A 21063-nucleotide genomic window follows, 5' to 3' on the forward strand; every position below is an offset into this window, starting at 1 on the left:
AGCTCACGTCAGGCATCATAGCAGCTACGATGAACAGACACATAGTTCAATACATGACTGGGGCACAAAAAGGAATTGGCAAGAATACTAGAGATGCAAAACACCAGCTACCGGTGGACCGAGCAGTCAGCTGAAACTGCAAGACGAGGCTGACCAATCTGTGCACTGCTTGGATTGACTACAAGAAAGTCTATGACTCAGTGCCCCACACCTGGATTCTAGAATGCCTAGAACTATAAGAGATCAACAGGACCCTAAGAGCCTTAATCAGGAACTCAGTGGGGATGTGGCAGACAACACTACAGGCCAACTTCAAGCCCATAGCACAAGTCACCATCAAGTACAGAATCTACCAAGATGAGCTGCCCCCACTGCTGTTCTGCATAGGCCTAAACCCCCTCAGTCAGATCATTGACAAGACTAGCTAGTGATACTGACTACGGAATGGAGCAGTTGTCAGCCACCTCCTGTACATGAATGATATCAAGCTGTATCCTAAGGGTGAACGAGACATCAATTCACTGATCCACACCACCAGCATATACAGCAATGATATCGGAATGTCATTTAGACTGGAGAAATGTAGTCGGATGATAACAAAGAGAGGGAAGGTAGTCAGAACTGAGGGGATCAAACTATCAGAAGGCAACATTGCAGACATTGAGGACAGCTACAAGTACCTGGGGATCCCACAGGCACATGGGAACCATGAATAGGCCGCAAGGAAAGCTGGAACCAAGTACCTGCAGAGGTACTTGGTTCTAAGTACCTGCAGAGGGTCAGGCAAGTCCTGAGAAGTCTAAGTACCTGCAGAGGGTCAGGCAAGTCCTGAGTACCTGCAGAGGGTCAGGCAAGTCCTGACCCTCTGCAGAGGGTCAGGACTAAGTACTAAGTACCTGCAGAGGGTCAGGCAAGTCCTGAGAAGTCAGTTGAACAGTAAGAACAAGATCCGGGCTATCAACACGTACGCCCTGCCCGTGATCAGAATCAGGTACCCTGCTGGGATTATAAGCTGGCCAAAGGAGGCGATATCAAGACTAGGAAGCTCCTTACCATGCATGGAGGGTTTCACCCCAAGTCCAGCACCCTGAGACTGTATGCTAAGCGGAAGGAAGGAGGCCAGGGACTAGTGAGTGCCAGTACCCCAGTCCAGAATGAGACAACGAACATCCACAAATGCGTCAGGAAGATGGGCCCCAACCAACCGTGTGCTCAGTGAATACCTCAGGCAGCAGAAACCTAAGAAAGAGGAGGCGGTCTAGGCTGGGGTCTATCAAACCCCAGGCGCAGGCTGTGTAAAGATCCCCCTGAGATAATCCTGTACATAACAGCAGGGTGCAAGATACTAGCAGACGGGGCATACATGGAACACAATAACCAATTGGCTGGCATAGTATACAGAGTGTGTACACTGTGTCGAATATGGCCTGGAAGTTCTGAAGTCAAAATAAAAGACGCCCCCAAGGGTGGTGGAGAATGACTGAGCTAAGATCCTGCGGGACTTCTAGATTGTTACATGCCCACGAAGGATCTCCACTGGTGTCTGTATGGGGACTGATAACAAATGGGTCCAGAACAGAATGAAAATGAAATCAGACAGAGGTGTTTAGCAAATAATATTATTTTTATTGTAGATAAAATTCATATTATAAGGGAAATTTCAAAAGGAGGCACTGCTATGGCCGTAACAAGATACAGACGGACAAAATGGTGGTTGCTAGCCAACCGGACATAGTGGTTGTAGACAAACAGAAGAGGACGCCCGTAGTGATAGATGTAGCTGTTCCGAATTACAGCAAAATCAGGAAGAACGAACACGAGAAGGTTGGAGAAATACCAAGGGCTCAGAAAAGAGCTCGAAAAGATGTGGAGGATGATTGTCCATCTGTATTATGAAATGCTGCCGAATCAATTTGACTGCATTTAGCTGGATTTGAGCAGACATCATGTCTCTGAACTCCTCAGAATTAATTCGGCTACTTCAGTCCTGTATGACTTCATCAATAAGCACTAGTGTCCCAGTGCTACACCCAACCATGCACACCCAACCATCGCACTGCCTCCACTGTATTTTATAGATGATGTGGTTTGCTTTGGATCATAAGCTGTTCTAGGCCTTCTCCATACTTGCCATCACTCTGGTGGAGGTTGATCTTGGGTTCATCTGTCCAAAGAATGTTTTTCTAGAACTGTGCTGGCTTTTTTTTTTAGATTTTTTTTAGTCCAATCTAGCCTTTCTATTCTTAGGTCTTATAAGCAATGTTCCCTCTATTTTTTCATGTGTCTGAGTGAACACACAAACTCCCTGAGCGGCCCCTTGGACCACTGTGAGCAATAGCAGACGTGTGCACTGTGGTCACGCCAGCATCGAATCCATCCAAGTTACATGGTTTATTAAAATGATCAAATTACAGCATTTACATTTATGTTAGACTACTTTTAATTAACTGCTTTATCCCACTTACAATAAAAATGTAAAAAAAATATTTTTCATGATTTCTGTAGTATGTTAACACTATTGGAAGTAAAAACAACTTGAACTCCAATTTTGAAAACACGACTTTGCTTTTTTTTATTTTTTTGCTCTGACTTGTATTATGAGTACAAGTCTGTGGTCATGTAACTCTCTGTCTGCAAAATACAGTATATAATGACCAATGTTGGGAAATTAATTATATAGTTTCTTCTTTAAAAAAGTAACTGAGTTATGCAAACAACAAAGTTTTTTGCAGTTGTTTACCTAAAAATGCAGCCAAGGTGTTTTTTTGAAACACTTCAAACTATTTACAGAACAATCAGGTGTTCTGCATCAAATTCGATCCCACACAAATCATTTGTGCCACTCCAAAAAATAATTTCTGTCCACTATGAGATAAAGGAGAACAACAACCTGATACCTGCAGGCCTGACAACAGGAGATGTATAACTGTAACACCTGTAACATTCAGTATATTTCAGTATAGGTTTCTTTTGGGGGGTTTTTTTGCTCACAGATGGAGAGTGCTTTCGAGCGTTTTCCTTATAAAACACAGTTTTTACCATTTCTTCCTGCTGTAAATATAAACAACGATAGCATTCAGGAAGAAAACCAAATATTGCATATATTTTTATCATAACTCTGGTTTTACGTGGCCGATCAACACAATTTAAAAACTGTTATAAAGTTCACACTTTTTCCGTCAATTGTTCCGTCTGTCCTGCTCACATCTCCAATGGTTGTACACGTCGTCATTAACGTGGCTTCACTCCACATCAGCCACGTGGCTTTGCTAGCTAAAACACTGGTGTTGGCACTTAAGGACGCTGTCATAGCCTGTCAACGACGTTGATTAGCTGCGTATATACGAATGTGAATCGCATCATTGGCTGGACTATGGGATGAGGTGGCATCGTTCTAATCCCATACGGGAGCAGCCCGTCACTTACTGACTAACACTGCAAGACAGAATTGTTAAAGTTTTAATTTTAATTTCAATTCAGATTAGATTTTTTTTTCTGTGCGCAACGCAGTTTTTCTGTGCACAGAGACCGCGCCAGCAATGCGCAATTGCGCACGCGCGCAGCTTAGAGGAAACATTGCTTATAAGTGGCTTGCACCTTGCAGTGAACCCTTTGTATTTACTTACCTGCAGTCTTCTCTTTATGGTATACTTGGATATGCCTTCCTCCTGGAGAGTGTTGTTCATTTTGTTGGCTGTTGTGAAGGGGTTTCTCAACAGTGGTGGATGATCGCTTAAATGATTCTGCAGTCATCCACCGCTGTTGACTTCCATGGACGTCAAGGTCTTTCCTTTTCTTTTCAGAAAAAACATCATGATGTTGCGAAGCATGAAAATGCCATCGGGTCTGCCGTGGTGGTTTACAGTTGTCAATTTTTTTCTTTTCCTTTTTAGAAAAATCTTAAATAAAAAGTGCACGCAAACCAGTAAACAAATTAAAACAAGCAATTACTGTTGAGTAACTATAACACAAAAATTACAATTAAAATTCTCAACAGCAAAAAAAAATGGTGAAAATATAAATAATACGTAAACAACTTAACCCCCAAAACGTCTAAGTCACGTCACGTGACAGCACAGCATCTAAACACAAGAGGGGGGAGGGGGAGCAAAGTGTGCCGCTCTGCGCTGACACAGGAGCAGCGAATCCAGCGACCTGGCTGTTTCGTCTTTGCCGAAAGCACAGCATTGCAAACAAGAGCGGAAGTTAAAGTAAAGAATCGATCTCACCAGGCTATTATCGAACCGATACCGATGCCGAATTGGTATCGATACAATCGATATTTGGATCAATCCGCCCACCACTATCATCCAGGTGTAACACCATGTTTGAATTTTTAATACTTTGCTCTCCTGGCATTTGAACAGTCCAGTACAGGCAACGCAACAGAGTTGTTTTATAAGAACATAAAAAACAAAACTTAAAATGATCAAATACAATAATGTATATATCACACTCCCAAAAAGTTGACTCTGCTCATCTGAATGTAGCATTGTCAATGGGAGAAAGATTTCATCACTCATCCGAGTGACTTCCCCAACCTTTTGAACGGTACATTTGCATGACTGAAACTAGCAGCACGGGTGAACAATGCACTGTGAGGTCAGTTTCTTGATCATTAATATGCAAATTGCCATGGCCATTGATCAACAACCACTGCCATTGGTCTTTGATACCGTTCTGATAAAATGTCCTTGCTGGTTGACCATATAAGTTCTCAAAGTCTTGCTTGTAACTGATTTATGATAATTTTGATGGTTTTATTGTTTTGTTGCTATCAGATCAGAAAAGTATAGAGGAGAAAAGAAAAAAAACAAAGTCTCTGGGTGTTCAGTTTCCCCTACAGATATGCTGCAGATGCAGCATATCCTAAAGATGCTACAGATTGCTGTTTGTCTTTCTCAAAGCACTGGCTCAACCATTAGGTTGGTCTCTAGATAACCACGAGCTGTTTCATTCAAATACTCCTAAAATATTTGAATGGGTGAAATAGAGAGGCTAAATTTTCTCCCAAAACACAGTTTAAGAATAACAGTAGGTAAGATGTGTTTGCCTTTGCTGTTGCATATCTAACCCTTTTCACTACTTTAATGTATATAATAGTTTGTACAGTTCAAGTTACTAATTAACAGCAAAAATATATGACAAAAGGATAATGAGTTGCTATGACTACATGAAAGTCAGAGCAACAATTCACGTTATTACAATAATGATCCATACAGATTTATAATTTAGGTAGGACAAAGGACAAATGTTTTTGTTCATCAAGATTTACTCTTTCATTTAGCATTACTTGTTAAATGTTTTGTTTTGTTCAAGCAGTAAATTGTTTGACACATCACAAGTGTTGCCAGAGATTTCAGTTTATTGAAGATGTATTCAAAACAACTGTCTCTGCCCAAGCAGGTCTTTTTTTCTTTTCCCAGAAGAACAGAAAGCATTTCTTTTTCAAATTTCTTTTTGGCTTTTATTAGATAGAGACAGTGAATGCTGACAGGAAAGCTGGGGGAGAGAGGGGAAGATATGCAGCAAAGGGTCGGACTTGAACCCTGGCCGGCCGCTCTCAGCTATGCGGCATATGGTCACCTGCTCATTCCACTGAGCTAAACCAGCACAGAAAGCATTTCTTTTTAACAAAAATTAAACATTTTAGACTTGGTCTTTCAGGGTGAAGTCTAGTTAAAAGCAGCCCTTTCCCGTTTGAACTGTTCTCGGTTAAAAGAGCGTTGGCTTAGCTGCTCTTGCTGCTGTTGTTGCTGTTTGTTATGCCCTCCGTGGATGAGTCTTTTAGTCAGAGAGAGAGAATTGACAGTTAAGAACTAGATACAACAAGAGTAATTGTCAAGCATTTGCAAGACTTGTAGAAGTAAGTTCTTACCTGTGGATATTTCTGCCAACTGAATAAAAAAGAAAAGAGATAAAAAATATTGTAGCATGAATTCCATACATTATAATTCACATTTTGTGGTGAACATTTTACATATACAAAATTAGGTCTGTGTATTGGTATTTAATACCATGATCAAATATAAAACCTTTTTTTTTGCTAACAGCTGACTTTGACGAGGCTCGCTATAAGTAAATATATGTAGTACTGTATTAAAGTATTGCAATTCCACAAATCTCTGGCACTCCTTAAAGATTTTGAAATGAAATAAATGAGACAGCGGTAGCCACAATTTTAGGCACTTTTTCATGGATCAGTTTCAGAAATGCTGGAACCCACATTTCATTTTTTAAGCCTGATCTGATAAGAGATTGGTAGTCATTCTGACTGAAGTCCCAAGTGTCTATATATGTTGTCCAAATCTGAAAAGTCAAAAAATATATGTATGTGTTAATATGTATAGTAAATAGGGATGGGAATCGAGCACTGGATCCAGTAGTCCAATTGCATACAATTGTTAGTTTGCCTTTCTGTCAATCCGGCTTATCAATTATTGGACTCTTGCTACAATCAGCTGATTTCAGTTTGTGTGTCGGAGAATGAAATTAGTGGCGCAGTCTACAGCGTGGACATGGAATATTTCTTTTATTTTTGTTGCACAAAACGATAAATGAGCAATGGTAAAGTGGAGACTGCTCCAGGACAGAAACAACTCCATTATACTGTTAGCACAACTTCGGTTCTTCGCAAGCACTCGCAGAGACAACATGCTAATGCTAAACTAGCCAAAAACTCAGTGATGTTTAAGCTGAGTAATGCAAACCCCAGCCCAGCACTGTCATGAAGTGAGCTGTCATTAGCAGTGAAGTCAGTCGCCGCTGAACTTCAACAGAGCAGTCATTCTGTAACCTCCTATTTTGACAGCAGATTCACTGTGATGATCGCTTTGAAGTCTCTTTGTTCTGGTTTTCATCTTTGATTTGTGTTATCGGCTAAATACTAAGAGAAATATATGTGTGTCCTCATTAGGATAGGGATTTTTGTTGGTGTGTGGGGCTTTACCCTGTAGGTTTATATTGTTATTTGGTAAATATGAGACGTTGTGTTTCCGATCATTTTACAGAGTAACTAAAAAGTGATGAGTAGTATAACAAATGTCTTTCTCCTGGGTGTAATTAAATAATGTACTGTTAAGAAAATTGTTCTGTTTAATAACTTTTTACTTTAACGTTTTTGAGTAATGCTGACACATACAATACTGATCACAACAAAGAGGGGAAATACAACCAACATTCACAAGCATGACCATACAGGATGTAACTGATTTGAATGAATGTAATATCTTTGATATGCTGCTTAGAGATTGTGGTGGCAATGAGCCATTGAGAATCGATAAGGGAATCGATAAGGTATCGAATCGATAAGTGATATTGATAATGGAATCAGAATCAATTAAATCAAATTCTTCCTGTCCCTAATAATAATCTTATGAATTATATAGAAACCCCAATCAAAGAAACTGCTAAACATATTACTGAGAATTTAATCAAACATTACAGTATTTAATGTTAATTTAATTTTTCTGGGTATGTTATTAGTATTACAGTAATTACACATGCCAAGATGATTATTGTCAAAATATCAACAGAATTACCGCTAAAAAGTCCATCGATAATATGGTGAACAAAGGCCTCCCCAGGTTCAGCCATGAGGACAACCATCGACAGCACAAGGAACAGCATGGTGCACTTCATCCTAGAGACAAGAACCAAAGAAATTATAAATTGTTGTTTTTGAGCAGCTAGTTCAAAGTAAAGTAAGAAAATGATAACATATTCAACATTACATACCTTTCTGATTGAAATGGAATTCAACTCTTCAACTTTTGGAAAGTAAGTGGTATAAAGCCTACAAGAAATGATCTCTGTTTGTTTACTCATCTCTTTATATACCAGCTGGATTACTTTGTCTTGCTTATGCAAAACAGGAAGGAAAAGAAAAAATAGACTATCACATGGTATTTTGAAATGCAAAAAAACCTGCATAACTGCACAGTCTTTGGTCATGTAATGATCATCTTTGTGCTCAGTGTCAAACAATTGAACACAATATCCCACTTTAAATCGCTATCTCTTGGTGAAAATGTTTCTAGAATTTTTTTATATTTTTTTATACTTGACCAAAATCTTAAAAACAAAAAAAAAACAAAAAAAACCACCATAGGGATGTGCTCTTTAGCTCATACAGTGCCAAATTTCTTTCTTTTTTTTGCAATTTTGCCCAAAGCTTAAGGTGTGAATAAAGTGCAGACTTCCAGCTTTAACTGACAAAACTATTGACCATAACTATTTTCAGAAGTTTAAAAGTAATTGGAAAAATTTAGGGACAGGCAGTTTCATGGTGAGATGAGATCTGTTCCATTGCCTTTCAATGGCAAATTAAGCATAAAATGACTGAAGTTGAACTTTTCAATCCAGATTACATTGTGCTTGAAAATAGCTAAAATACCCTGCACAGTTCTGGTGAGGAATTCTTTGGAGATTGAATCAATTAACTTTTACAATAAAGATGGGAAAACAAAAGTATGGAGGAGGAAAGGAAGGACTCTAGATCTCTATATTAATATACTATTAATATTAATTAGTGGTGATCTTTAAAGTAATATTATACTAATTATGTTTTTTGTCAAACTCTTAGGCCAAACTGCTATCATTCTTGGACCATTGGTGCGATCGCAAAATTCCACTTCCTGAAAGCAGCAACACTGTGCTTTTCAGTGATATTAGGGTCATCACGGCAATCACAGGCAAGCCGTTATATCCAAATCTTGGCAAAAAAAAAAAAAAAAAGCACAGCAAACAGCAAAAAAAATGTCAGTTTTCTATAAAGCAAAATGTTGATTCTGCTCATCTGGACGTAGCGTTTTCAGTGGGAAAAACGTTTCGTCACTCATCCAAGTGACTTCTTCAGTCTCAGCTAACTGTGGGCAATCTTATAAACAATACATTTGCACAATGAGTGAAACAAGCCCACTGAATGAACAATGGGCCATGAGGTAAGTTACTTGATCATTAATATGCAAACTGTCATGGCAATTGATCAACAACCATTGATCAAAGCCCATTGAATAATGGCCATGAATACCATTCACATAGAGTTGCTTAATAGCTGTAATCGCAGTATTGTAAGATTGTGAACGATGTACTCTTGGGCCCTTCTCGATCCAGAGATGGTCATTTCCTTTTCACGACTTCTGTAGAGCTGCATCACGCTCACACACTCTCTTCTCTCAATTTGGTCTTCCCGAGGCTTCTGCCACCCTGTGCCTGGGATTACCGTAATGACCTTAATATCACTGAAAAGCGCAGACTCAAATGGTTCACGACTTACAGGACTTAGAGATGTTTAAAAAACACTTGTCTGAAGCCAGCAACAGGTTAGACTTTAGAGGGAAGAACTCTGCCATACTGGATGTGATAACAGGCAGCAACCACACCCAATGACTTATACGTTCTTTACATAAAAATTATCATTGCTATTTGTTTCCCCTTAACAGCTATATTCTGCTGCCCTCTTGGGTGCAGGAATAACCAAATACAAAAAGATAATGTTTTTTGATCATTTTCCTGGTGATTTAGATAGAAGATGATGAAAAATAAACTATTTATCTGATATAGCGGCATCAGATAAATAGTACTATGAATTAAAACTTGTTTATATTTTTAAAATCACCAGTATCTGTTTCAAACAACATTTGATTTTTGAAAATGGTGCTCTATGAGAGTGGAACACTGGGCACACATCTGCTGTTCTGGTCACAGGTCCATCATTATCAACATAGATTACACAGCAGTGGGGAATACATTTAATTGCAATAAAAGTATTGAATATTTTATAACTACATTTTGAAACATAATTGTGGAGTGGAGAGAGATAGGACCCAAATGACTGACTCACAAAGACATTCACAAAGACACGGACTTGACACTGAGACGTGGAGACATGACTGACTGGGGAGACACAGGAGATGCACGAGCATCTTCACGGGGTGACTAGACATGGAACGTGAAGTAGAGCAAGCTGTCCATACCTGAGGCCTTGAAAACTGCCAAGCAAAGACTCACAACCTTGGCCAGCTACTTGAAGAGGTACACCAGAGAAATAGAAGGCAGGTGAATAAACCAGCTGTTCTCCACACAACCAGTCAAGGTGTACTCTCAGTGGCAGGGTAACAATATGAGAACAGCACTACCAAGGCTGGAAATGGAGCAATACTGGAAGAGCCAATGGCAGAAGGGCACAACCCATAACGGCAATCCTCAGTGGCTTGTGGATCAGAGAGCAGACCACAGCAACTTCCCTGAACAGGGTCCAGTAACCATCACAGTGGCAGACGTCCAAAAAAGGGTCTCCAGTATGAAGAGTTGGACAGCACCAGGCCCCAAAATGGTTCACACCTATTGGCTGAAGAAGCTGACTGCACTCCACGAGATTCTAGCAGCACAAGTGAACCAGCTGCTAGTCGATGAGAGACACCCGGAATGGCTAACTGAAGGCCAGATGATCCTGATCCCCAAGGATCCCAGAAAGGGACCGGTCCCATCCAACTACCAGCCAATAACCTGCCTCAGTACCACATGGAAGCTCCAATCAGGCACTATAGCGGCTAAAATGAACAGAATGGCTAACCGAAGGCCAGACATTTTTCCCCCCCTATAATGACTTCCAGAGCAATAACAGTAAACTTTCCACACAAATACCTGAAAGATGACATAAAATGTGGAGTCTGCAAGGCGTTGTAACGTTGGGTTGTGTTCAGTGGTTGAGAGGAGGCGGTAGAAACCTTAGCAGGATAGTACGAAGAATACATGATCACACTGGTACTGGGAATTCCACAGCGCATCCTTTTATGTACCTTCTCTTCATCAACCATACAAGGTCCGGTTGAACGGCTGCTGCTTATCAAACATGACACACAGTGTTCATACAACCTGTAACGTTGCAAAAGTTTGTGGAGAGGTAAAACATATAAAGTCCATCTCTCTACATGCACTCGCGTGCAAGCACGTTGTTCCCATAATTCACAGAGAGGGCAGTGCCGCACACTAATGACGCCATAAACCCTTGGCTTAGGCTGCATTGAAGAGACACCACATCATTGTGACTGTTACAGTGTCCCCTATATTAAATTTGCTTACCTTTAGCCCTTCAAATTTCTAAGGGCGATCGAGTTTGTAATAATCAGCTGCCTCCTTTTGATGTATTGCAATCATATTTGTATTACATAAGACTAGACACCCAAGGTTTCAGCATGCTATAATATGAATTTATTAAAGAACAGACAATTCACAAAAACAAAAACACTAAGAGTACTTTATCAAGTAAAGTAACACAAAGTATAGTTTCAAGAAATAATTAGCTGCATTTTATTTCTGTTATAGACGAAGAAGCTTTTCTTTTCAATAGAATGGGGTTTGTTTTGGTGGTAGCTTGAATCTAGTCAAAATTAAGTCGACGAGGGTGGTAACTGATTGCACGCTTATCCAGCTCCTGATCCTTTTGCTGCTCTTGCTTTTGTTGGACATCCTTGACAGCATCCTTGACACCTGGTCCATTGACGAGCCTAGTGGTAGCAAAGCAGACACATTACAACAGAAATTTTGCATTACACTACCACTTTTACTACTACTACTACTACTGATCATTATTATTATTATTATAACTGTTATAAACTCTCTTACCGATGAAGAAAATGTTTGGCTAAATAAAACAAACGAGAAGAAAATAATTATTCCTAATGTGAATATTTAGTAGTACATTCAGCACAATTGTATGCTTATGTCAACCTTTTTTTCTAAAACACGCTTTTTCAAAAACTATACCTCCATGGAAAACTGCGTCCCAAATGCACTCTCCAGGTTCAGCCATGAGGATGACCATCGACAGCACAAGAAATACCACAGTACACTTCATCCTAAAAAAAAGAAAAGAAAAAAGAATCATCATCAGGAATAGACATTGACCATTCTCAGCACATTTACAGAATAACTGTGATTCATCTGTTATAAAACATGTTACCTTTTCCACTCTCTAAATACCAAATGAAAGTCTTTTATCACAAGGGATCTAGATTTCTCTGACTGCTGAGTGGCTGGTCAGGCTCTCTTTATATTTGGTGGACTGCATGCATAGTAGCTGTGGTACATGATTACAGGAAGGGCACAAGAATGTATACCATCAGTTCACACAGGTCACACTTTTTATTACTTCCCCATATTTAAATTTGTCTTTAATTGACCCAATTAGACATTCATGTTTCATAACATTACTGGAAAGCTGTTTTGATATTCAATTTTTTAATTATGTTTTAAATAAAGAATAAAAAATAAACATTTACTGCTGGTAAGTGTTGTCTCCTTAGGGTTTAATGATGACAAATCTTAACCCCATATTTGAAACTGACAGTAAATTGAAGAATATTTTTGGGATGACTAAAACTAATTACTGATTATTAACATATGACATTGAACTTTTTTTTTTTTTTTTTTTATAAATAATGGCTATAGGCTCCACATCGAAAGGAGCCAGCTGAGGTGGTTTGGGCATCTGGTAAGGATGCCCCCTGGGCGCCTCCTGGGTGAGGTGTTCCAGGCATGTCCCACCGGGAGGAGGCCCCGGGGCAGACCCAGGACACGCTGGAGAGATTATATCTCTCGGCTGGCCTGGGAACGCCTTGGTGTTCCCCCGGATGAGCTGGAGGAGGTGGCTGGGGAGAGGGAGGTCTGGGCCTCTTTGCTTAGGCTGCTGCCCCCGCGACCCGGCCCCGGATAAAGCGGATGAAGATGGATGGATGGATGGATGGGCTATAGGTTAAGGATGTATACAAGTAAAAAACAAACAAGCAGAGGCCTTCTCTGCCCCTATTAGAACCAGTCATTAACATGGAACAGTGTGACTTTGGAAAGAGGAAATAACACACTCTTATCTATAAGTTATACAGTACACAATTACCATATTGGCTTGCCATATCTTGTATGATCATCAACTTAAGTGGCCAAAACTTTTAGACTCCCTTCTGATATTGCATGATGTTTGTTTGTACTACACTGTACTCCTTTCCTGGGTTTAACAGCTTGTTTCAGATTTTTTCTTTTTTTTACTGTTTGTGTTCTCTAAGACCTCCATCACAAAAACGCAGTAATCAGTCACAAAAATGTGCAGCACTGAAAAACTTGTGATATGTGATATATGATATCATATGATATGATATATCATTTCTTTGGCCACAGTCAAATTACTAAGGTTTCTGGAGTTTTCCTGGTAAATGCCGACTTGTCTACAATCCTTTGGTAATTTACCTCCAAGCAATAGTGACACTTCAAAAATATTCACTTCAATAATGAAGAGACAGACAGATTTATTTATTTATTTATTTATTTCGCCTGTTCTGTCCGGCACTGTAGCAATCAGAATTATTGTCTGAAGGCCAAGAAGAATTCCAACAGCTTTACTTTCCCAAGTGGTTCATTACAGCTTTTGCCATACTGATCCACTTGATTGTCATAGTTTTTTCGATCTTTATTATTTATTTAGTTATGTAATTATTTATTTACTTTTACTTCTAACTTATAAAAATCAAAACAGACGGGGGGGGGGGGAGATGAAGAAAAAAGAAGTTGGACAATGCTCAACAGAAGGCGAGGGAAAGAAAAACAGAAGAAGAGAGACGGAGAGAAGAGACGTGCACTGTGCGATTTTTTTTCAGTCACGTTATTCAGCTCCTGCTCAAACTGTACGATTGACTCACAGGGGTTATAAGTTTGTTGGTCTCGATGCAGGGTCTCAGACTATACAGCCCGATGCTCTGATGCAACCTGAGTGCTCACACTGTCCGTCCCTAACATGAAAGTTATAACACAAAATGTCTTTCCCTGTCCCAGACACACACACCACCACCATCAACTTTGCTAAATTGCTAATGTAAAAACATTGACCAGACACCTGCAATTGAGCAGCAATGTAAATCCAACTATTTGTTGTGGTCGTGATAATTTTGGTCCATCTCTTGTGTCCAGATCACACGCTGCACTGCCATGGTACTCTGTCTTTTTGACTTCCATTTCTGTGTTTGCGCATGTGCAGTGTGAGAGGTTGTGTTAAATCGGCTCGTGGCATTGCTTCCCAAGGGCTCACCAGGATTTCTAACAGGTTTCATTTTCTTGTGATCATAGGATTGCTGATTGGGAGCTGGTTGTGAGGTGTTAATCGCTCTTCGTTACCCTATGTATACTACACAATGCACGACACACGATTAAGGTGAAACTCTGGCCGATCCCCAAAATGGTCGCATGACTGAAAAATTGTCTCAAAATGGGCCAAAAATCGCACAGTGTAAGTCCAGCTTTACATGTACACATGCAGTTGCTGTCCCTCCATTTAGAAAGACAGAGGCGTCACAGTGAACTTCTACATTCAACACAAACGCTCTCACAACCCAAATCCTGATGCAAATGTTGTTGTCGGTATTGAATTTTTTTTTTAAATTAAAGTTATTTATGCTGTATGCATTTTGTTCATTCCTAAGTTGTGAGTCTGCACAACAGCAAAATGCTGTCTTTAGTTATTAACATTTGAAATGATGAAGGCACTTCAAAGTAACACAAAATTAGGTGCCTTTCCAGAAAAACAAAATTCAGAAGTATTTAAGGTTTGCATAAAACCCTGTTTACATTTTTTCCAGCCAGGCTTCTAGACTTCTGATTGGCCAACACTTCTAAACAGTTAGGATTTGGCATGTTTCTGACAGCGCTTGACTGCGTTTTTGGCGTTTGCATAGTCTGTGTCTGGGAGTACCTGTTTGTACACAGGTGTGTACAAACAGGTTGGGCATCTGATTAAAATGCCTCCTGGATGAGGTGTTCTGGGCATGTCCCACCAAGAGAAGGCCCCAGGCAGGCCTAGGACACACTGGAGAGATTATATCTCTCAGCTGGCCTGGGAGAGCCTTGGTGTTTTCCCAGAGAAGCTGGAGGAGGTGGCTGGGGAGAGGGAGATCTAGGCTTCTCTACTAAGGCCGCTGCCCCCACAGGCCCAACCCTGGATAACCAGAAGAAAACAGATGGATGGAAGCTTAACCAAAGTCCTTTAAACACAGGCACGTTTACATTCCAGGTCTCTAAGAAAACTCAGTATATATAAATAAGAAAACTGTGTTAACTAAACTTTATTAACTAATTATTGTGGGTAGTTAAAATCACACCAATGTTGTGTTGGTGTTCATTAAAATGTGCTCAGAATTTTGCAAAAGAACAATGATTCAGCTCATAAATCATGACACACTGCTCTCCCCTGCGTAAGCTCCCTTTATAAGGTTAAAAGTATCATTATAATAAAATGTTATGGTCAATGTTATGGAATGCTGCACTGAGGTCTAGCAGGGCAAGAAAATACATTTAAAAGTCCAAAATGCAAGTCCTCTGTCACGTTTTCCAAAGTTGTGTGGTGGGCTGGATTGGAGTCTTTGCCAAACTGTTTCTGGCCCCTGGGCCTTATGTTTGACATCACTGGTTTATAAAGTCTTGAAAAGCAAATAAATATAGAATCATCTTCTGTCATTCAAAATGTGTATTCTATGAGAATATTAGGTAATTTAGTACACCATAGTAAAGACTAAGCCATTCTTCAGAGTTTAAACCAATGAGACAGAGCAGGCTGTGGTTAACATAGGTAAAGAGTACTCAATTTAAATTTAAGATGAGAATACACTTTCACTTCCCACATTCCAGCTTTATTCTGTATAGTGTGGCTAGGGGTTTAAAGGCAGCCCTCAAAGCTCATATAAAATCTACTTTTATTTTGTTGATTTAAGTTGGCTAAATCCAAGGACAGCAGTAAACCTCAGAACAAAAGTAGCAGCATAAACCAGCTGTACAAAGCCTTTGCACAAAGAAAACCCTGGCCAGGATGAAAGTTTGTCAAAGCATTTCCTTTTCTTTCAGCCATTTTTTGTTATGAAAACCTGTATATGTACCCTAAACCTAACCATAATATTAATACAGTTTCTCTATTAAAAATACTCTTTTTACTCTAATCTTCATAATCTATATTAATAGATACCTTCTTATGATTATATCATAAAGACATCAGAGACATCATTAGCTGGCTGGGTTCCCAGACTGCTATATTTGATACATTTATAGTTCCCAGCAGCAGAGATGGGCTGTAACACGTAATCCGATTACTTTTTTCAAGCAACAAGTAATGTGAGGGAATACTATTGCAAAACAAGTAATTTGATTACTGTTACTTTCCCACAAGCACGCTGTGTTAATGCGTTACTAAACCATCGTGATTTTGTTTGTGAGAGTGTCTCATGACAATTTCGTATGAGCGTGTGATGTCCGTGACAGCAACAGACGTGTGTAGATCAAAAATGGATAATATGGAGTGCGGGAGAGAGTACGACCATGCAGCGTTTAAAGCGTGGACATACTTACATTACTTTGAGTTTGATTCCGTAGAAAGTGACAAAAACATTAGCGTGCGCTGTACACTCTGCTTGGTAAGAAAACTTCTTTCTACAACGAAAAATTAAGCTTCAAATCTGAGCAAACACCTAGCAAGCTGCCACGGGAATGTGAAATTCAGAGAGAAATGTCTCGATCCCCCCACTTACATGACCAATGACATGACAAAACTCCACCGCCCAACTCCTGCTAAACAGGTGGCAATAGATTTAAGAGCGACAGGACTTAGTGTCGCTGAATCTTTGATTTTATTTATTCTTTTGTTGTGTTTTACTTGCATCTATTTTAAAAAATGAGTGTAAACACAAAACATTGTTATATTTTATATGCTGGATTATGTAGAACATAGGTTTAAATGTTAAAAAATTTCTTCAAGTCAAACACAGTGTTACATATAATTAAATCTTTGCTTAATGCAATGTGCATAAAATTAAAAGATTACAACTTATAAAACGATTTTTAAAAAGAGGCTTTCCATTTGATTTGATTTTATATGATGGATTATGCATAAAAATAGAATTGGGCTGAAAGATCTATTGCTTTATTACTTATTCAGGTTGTGTATCATGTTTTTAAAAAGTAACTATTTACTGTTGAAAATAAGTAATCAGTAAAGTAAGAGGATTACTTTTTTGAAGAAGTAATCAGTAATTAGTAATTTATTACTTTTAAAAAAAAATAACTTCACCACTTCACACACTTTTCAGTGTTGGTGAACAGTGTTGGTGTTTAGGTGGGAGGATTGGGTTGTGTTTTTGATTGAAAAAAAATTGTGTATAGTTACTCTAAAAATGTATTGACATGTAATCAGTTAACCCTTTAAACCCTAACCCTAATTTACCCTTTAAACCAGGGGTGGGGTCCTGCAAGTTTTAGATGTGTCCTTGATCCAACACAGCTCATTTAAATGGCTAAATTACCTCCTCAACATGTCTTGAAGTTCTCCAGAGGCCTGGTAATGAACTAATCATTTGATTCAGGTGCATTGACTCAGGGTGGTATCTAAAATCTGCAGGACACTGGCCCTTGAGGCCTGGAATTGCCCACCCCTGCTTTAAACCCTAGGTTAGGGTTTATAGGGTTAATGTGAGAAAGCTCTTTAGAACACCATTTTTATTCATTTATTTTTTTGAAGGAGCACATTGTTTCAGAAGCACATGTTCAAACAGCTCAATATCTGCAATCTCACAAGCTACACTATACTGCCAAAGTATTCGATTGTCTGCTTTCAAGCCCATCTAAATTATAGTGCCATCCCATTCCTAATCCAAATGGTATATGATTCCAGCCCACCCATTGTCATTGCCTTACCACTAACACTGAACTGTGGAATATTTAGTAGCGAGTAAATTTCATAAGTGGACTTGTTGCATAGAAGCTTCCGCTTCGAGGAAGCGGAAGCGCGCCAAGCATGTGGCGGTCCGTGCTAGCCTAAGAGCAAATCCAAGCCGGCCGGCTTTCCCATTCATCCTGCTCTCTCGACAATAAACTGGACTACATCCAACTCCAGGAGACCACACAGCAGGATTTTAGGGACTGTTGCGTCTTTGTTTTCACGGAAACATAGCTCTCTGACAGAGTTCCGGATACTGCCATTCAGCTACATGGGCTCACCACATTTCGTGCCAACAGAAATGCAGCTCTGTAAGTAAAGTAAAGTAAAATTTTATTTTTATAGCACCTTTCAAATATAAAAAATCACAAAGTGCTTCACAGAAGCAGAAACGGACATACAACCTCAAACAAACAGAATCAACCAAAAGCAAGTTTAAACAGGTAAGTTTTTAACTGCTTTTTACAAGAAATGACTGAGTCCACAGATCTCAAACTCAAAGGGAGCGAGTTCCAGAGTCTGGGAGCCATTGATACATACGCTCTGTCACCTTTTGTTTTTAACCTTGTATGCTGGACAACCAGCAAGCCCTGGTCACAAGACCTCAGGGACCTCTTGGGGCAATAAGGAAGAAGAAGATCACTGATGTAAGTTGGAGCTACACCGTGCAGGGCCCTATAGGTCATGATTATAACCTTAAAATGGACCCTGAACTTGACAGGGAGCCAATGCAGTTGAATCAGCCGGGGAGTGGCATGGGAGTATTTTGGATACTTTGTCTGAAGCCTAGCAGCAACACTTTGAGCATCCTGCAGTCGTTCCAGGGAGGCATTACTAAAGCAAGTAAACAAGGAATTACAATCATCTAAGCGAGATGAAACAAAAGCATGAATAATCATTTCCAATTCGGAGTGTGACACAATGGGACTCAGTTTAGCAATATTTCTTAATTGGTAAAAACAAGAGCGAAGCAAGAGGGCCTAGATTTTTAACCACGAGGGGAACAAATTTCTCAGGAGCAAAGACAATGGCTTCAGTTTTCTCAGCATTTAGTTGAAGATAATTATCAGCCATCCAATCTCTAAAGGAATCAAAGCAGGACTGGAAGATTTGAACCTTAGAAACATCAGGTGGCCTAAAAGTGATATATAGCTGAATATCATCTGTGCAACAATGATACGAAATATCCGTTAATGAGCTAAGAAGTTGCAGAAGAGGGAGTAAATACAACAGAAACGGTAATGGTCCCAAGACAGAACCCTGTGGCACCCCATAGGCGAGAGAGCTGACAGAGGATCTGAACTTAGAGGTAGCCACAGAGAAAGATTGTTCAGACATTTAAACCATTCCAATGCGGTACCCGATATACCCACCCAGTGGTTTAATCTATCTAACAAAATACGATTATCAACAGTGTCAAAAGCAGAGGTGTGGTAAGACTCGCGGTGGTGGCTTGTGTGTCTACATCACCCGAGAATGGTGCAAGAACTCTGTGCTAGTTTCTTATTAGTGCTCATCGCTGGTAGAGTTATGACTGTTCGATGCAGAACTTTTTATCTACCTCAGGAATTCACTGCTGTGCTCATTACAGCAGTGTACATCCCACCCAGCACTAACACCAAAGAAGCGCTCTGTGAGCTGTACAGGGCGATCAGCAAGCTGCAGAACTCACGCCCCGGTGGACTGTTTATTATCACTGGAGATTTCAACCACGCAAATCTCAAGTCAGTGTTTCTGAAATTCCATCAACATGTGGACTTTGCAAAAAGGGGGGAAAACGCACTGGATTTAGTTTACACAAACCCAGCACATAGAGAGCGAAGTCCTGCCCCCACCTCAGATACTCAGACCACTTGTCTGCTATACTAATTCCGGCCTACAGACTGCTCATCAGACGCAAACCGCTTCTAAGACAGGTCAGAACCTCTTCTGCAGGAGCTCTCTCTGCTCTTCAGGACTGTTTTGAGCACACTGACTGGGACATGTTCAGGGAGGCTGCAACAAATGGCGACCACACCAACTTGGAGGCATACACATCATCTGTGACCAGCTACATCAGCAAGTCCATCAATGATGTCAGTGTCTCCAAAACTATTATAATACGCTACAATCAGAAACAGTGGATAACTGCAGAAGTGCGTGAGCTGCTAAGGACTTGAGACTCCACCTTCAGAGGAGGTGACAAGAGGGCCCTGGGAACAGCGAGGGCCAAACTGGGTTGAGTCACCAGAGCAACAAAGCGTATGGATGGCAGAAGAATCCACAGCCACTTCCAGGACAGTGGCGACATGCAGTGCATGTAGCAGGGCATCCAGGCCATTACCAATTACAGGAAGATGAGACCTGCCTGTCAGGGTGACGCCTCCCGCTAAACAACTTCTATGCATCACATCATTCTGAGGTTCAATGCTCAGAATGACGTGTTGGTGAGGATGTCCACCAAGAGACAACCTCTCCCTGAGCACTGCTTCCATCCCAACGTGCCTCAAGGCCACCACCATCATCCCCGTGGTGTCCTGTCCAGTCCTCAGTGTCCTGCATCAATGACTACCATTCCATTGCTTTCGCACCCATCATGTTGAAGTGTTTTGAGAGGCTCGTCATGAGGCACATTAAGACCCAGCTACAACCCACACTGGATCCACTGTAGTTTGCCTATCGTCTAAACCGGTCAACAGATGATGACGCCATCGCCACCACCCTACATCTTGCCCTCACCCTCCTGGACAATAAAGACATATGTACGAATGCTGTTCATAGACTTCATTTCAGGATTCAACACAATCATTCCTCAGCACCTGATTGGAAAACTGAGCCTGCTGGGCCTGAAGACCTCCCTCAGCAACTGGATCCTGGACTTTCTGACGGAGAGACCTCAGACAGTCCGGATTGGTAACAGCATCTCCAACACCACCACACTGAGCACTGGAGCCCCTGTTTGCTCATCCCACTGCTGTTCACTCTGCTGACTCACGACTGTGCAGCAATGCACAGTTTGAACCACATCATCAAGTTCGCTATTGATTCGACTGTGTTGTTTCTCATCAGCAAGAACAACAAGTCAGCATACAGAGAAGTGGTGTAGACTCAACAACCTGTCTCTAAACTTGGACAAAACAAAAGAGATGATTGTTGACTTCAGGAGAGCATGGAGCAATCACTGTCCACTTAACATCGATGGATCCTCTGTGGAGGTCATCAAGAGCACCAAATTCCTTGGTGTCCACCTGGCGGAGAACCTCTCCTGGTCCCTAAACACTAGTTCCATAACTAAGAAGGCCCAACAGCATCTGTACTTCTTACAGAAGCTGAGGAAA

At 40.4% G+C, this 21063-nt stretch overlaps 3 protein-coding genes across 3 annotated transcripts in view; 1 reads left to right on the forward strand and 2 right to left on the reverse strand.

The window, feature by feature from the left end:
• The window catches only part of LOC102789944 (exostosin-1), a 294744-nt gene that overhangs the window by 156899 nt on the left and 116782 nt on the right, over positions 1-21063 (forward strand). The gene's annotated exons all lie outside the window — the stretch shown is intronic.
• LOC102788294 (pteroicidin-alpha-like) lies at positions 5469-7787 on the reverse strand. Its single transcript, XM_006805669.3, has 4 exons — positions 7738-7787; positions 7542-7642; positions 5879-5897; positions 5469-5784 (listed from the first exon to the last, which is right to left on the reverse strand). Exons 2-4 carry the CDS (start codon positions 7639-7641, stop codon positions 5676-5678), a joined length of 228 nt encoding a protein of 75 aa, XP_006805732.2. The 5' UTR covers position 7642; positions 7738-7787; the 3' UTR covers positions 5469-5675.
• On the reverse strand, positions 11350-11860 carry LOC102788575 (pleurocidin-like peptide WF3). The gene is made up of 3 exons (XM_006805670.1): positions 11770-11860; positions 11629-11647; positions 11350-11510 (listed from the first exon to the last, which is right to left on the reverse strand). Exons 1-3 carry the CDS (start codon positions 11858-11860, stop codon positions 11384-11386), a joined length of 237 nt encoding a protein of 78 aa, XP_006805733.1. The 3' UTR covers positions 11350-11383.

This window comes from Neolamprologus brichardi, chromosome 15 (genome assembly GCF_056152115.1).
Source record: "Neolamprologus brichardi isolate AB-2024 chromosome 15, ASM5615211v1, whole genome shotgun sequence".
In the NCBI taxonomy this organism is placed as follows: Eukaryota; Metazoa; Chordata; class Actinopteri; order Cichliformes; family Cichlidae; genus Neolamprologus; species Neolamprologus brichardi.

Bases quoted from the DNA above. Each gene is read 5' to 3' on its own strand.
- LOC102788294 (XM_006805669.3), bottom strand. From the start codon at position 7,641: ATGAAGTGCACCATGCTGTTCCTTGTGCTGTCGATGGTTGTCCTCATG.
- LOC102788575 (XM_006805670.1), bottom strand. From the start codon at position 11,860: ATGAAGTGTACTGTGGTATTTCTTGTGCTGTCGATGGTCATCCTCATG.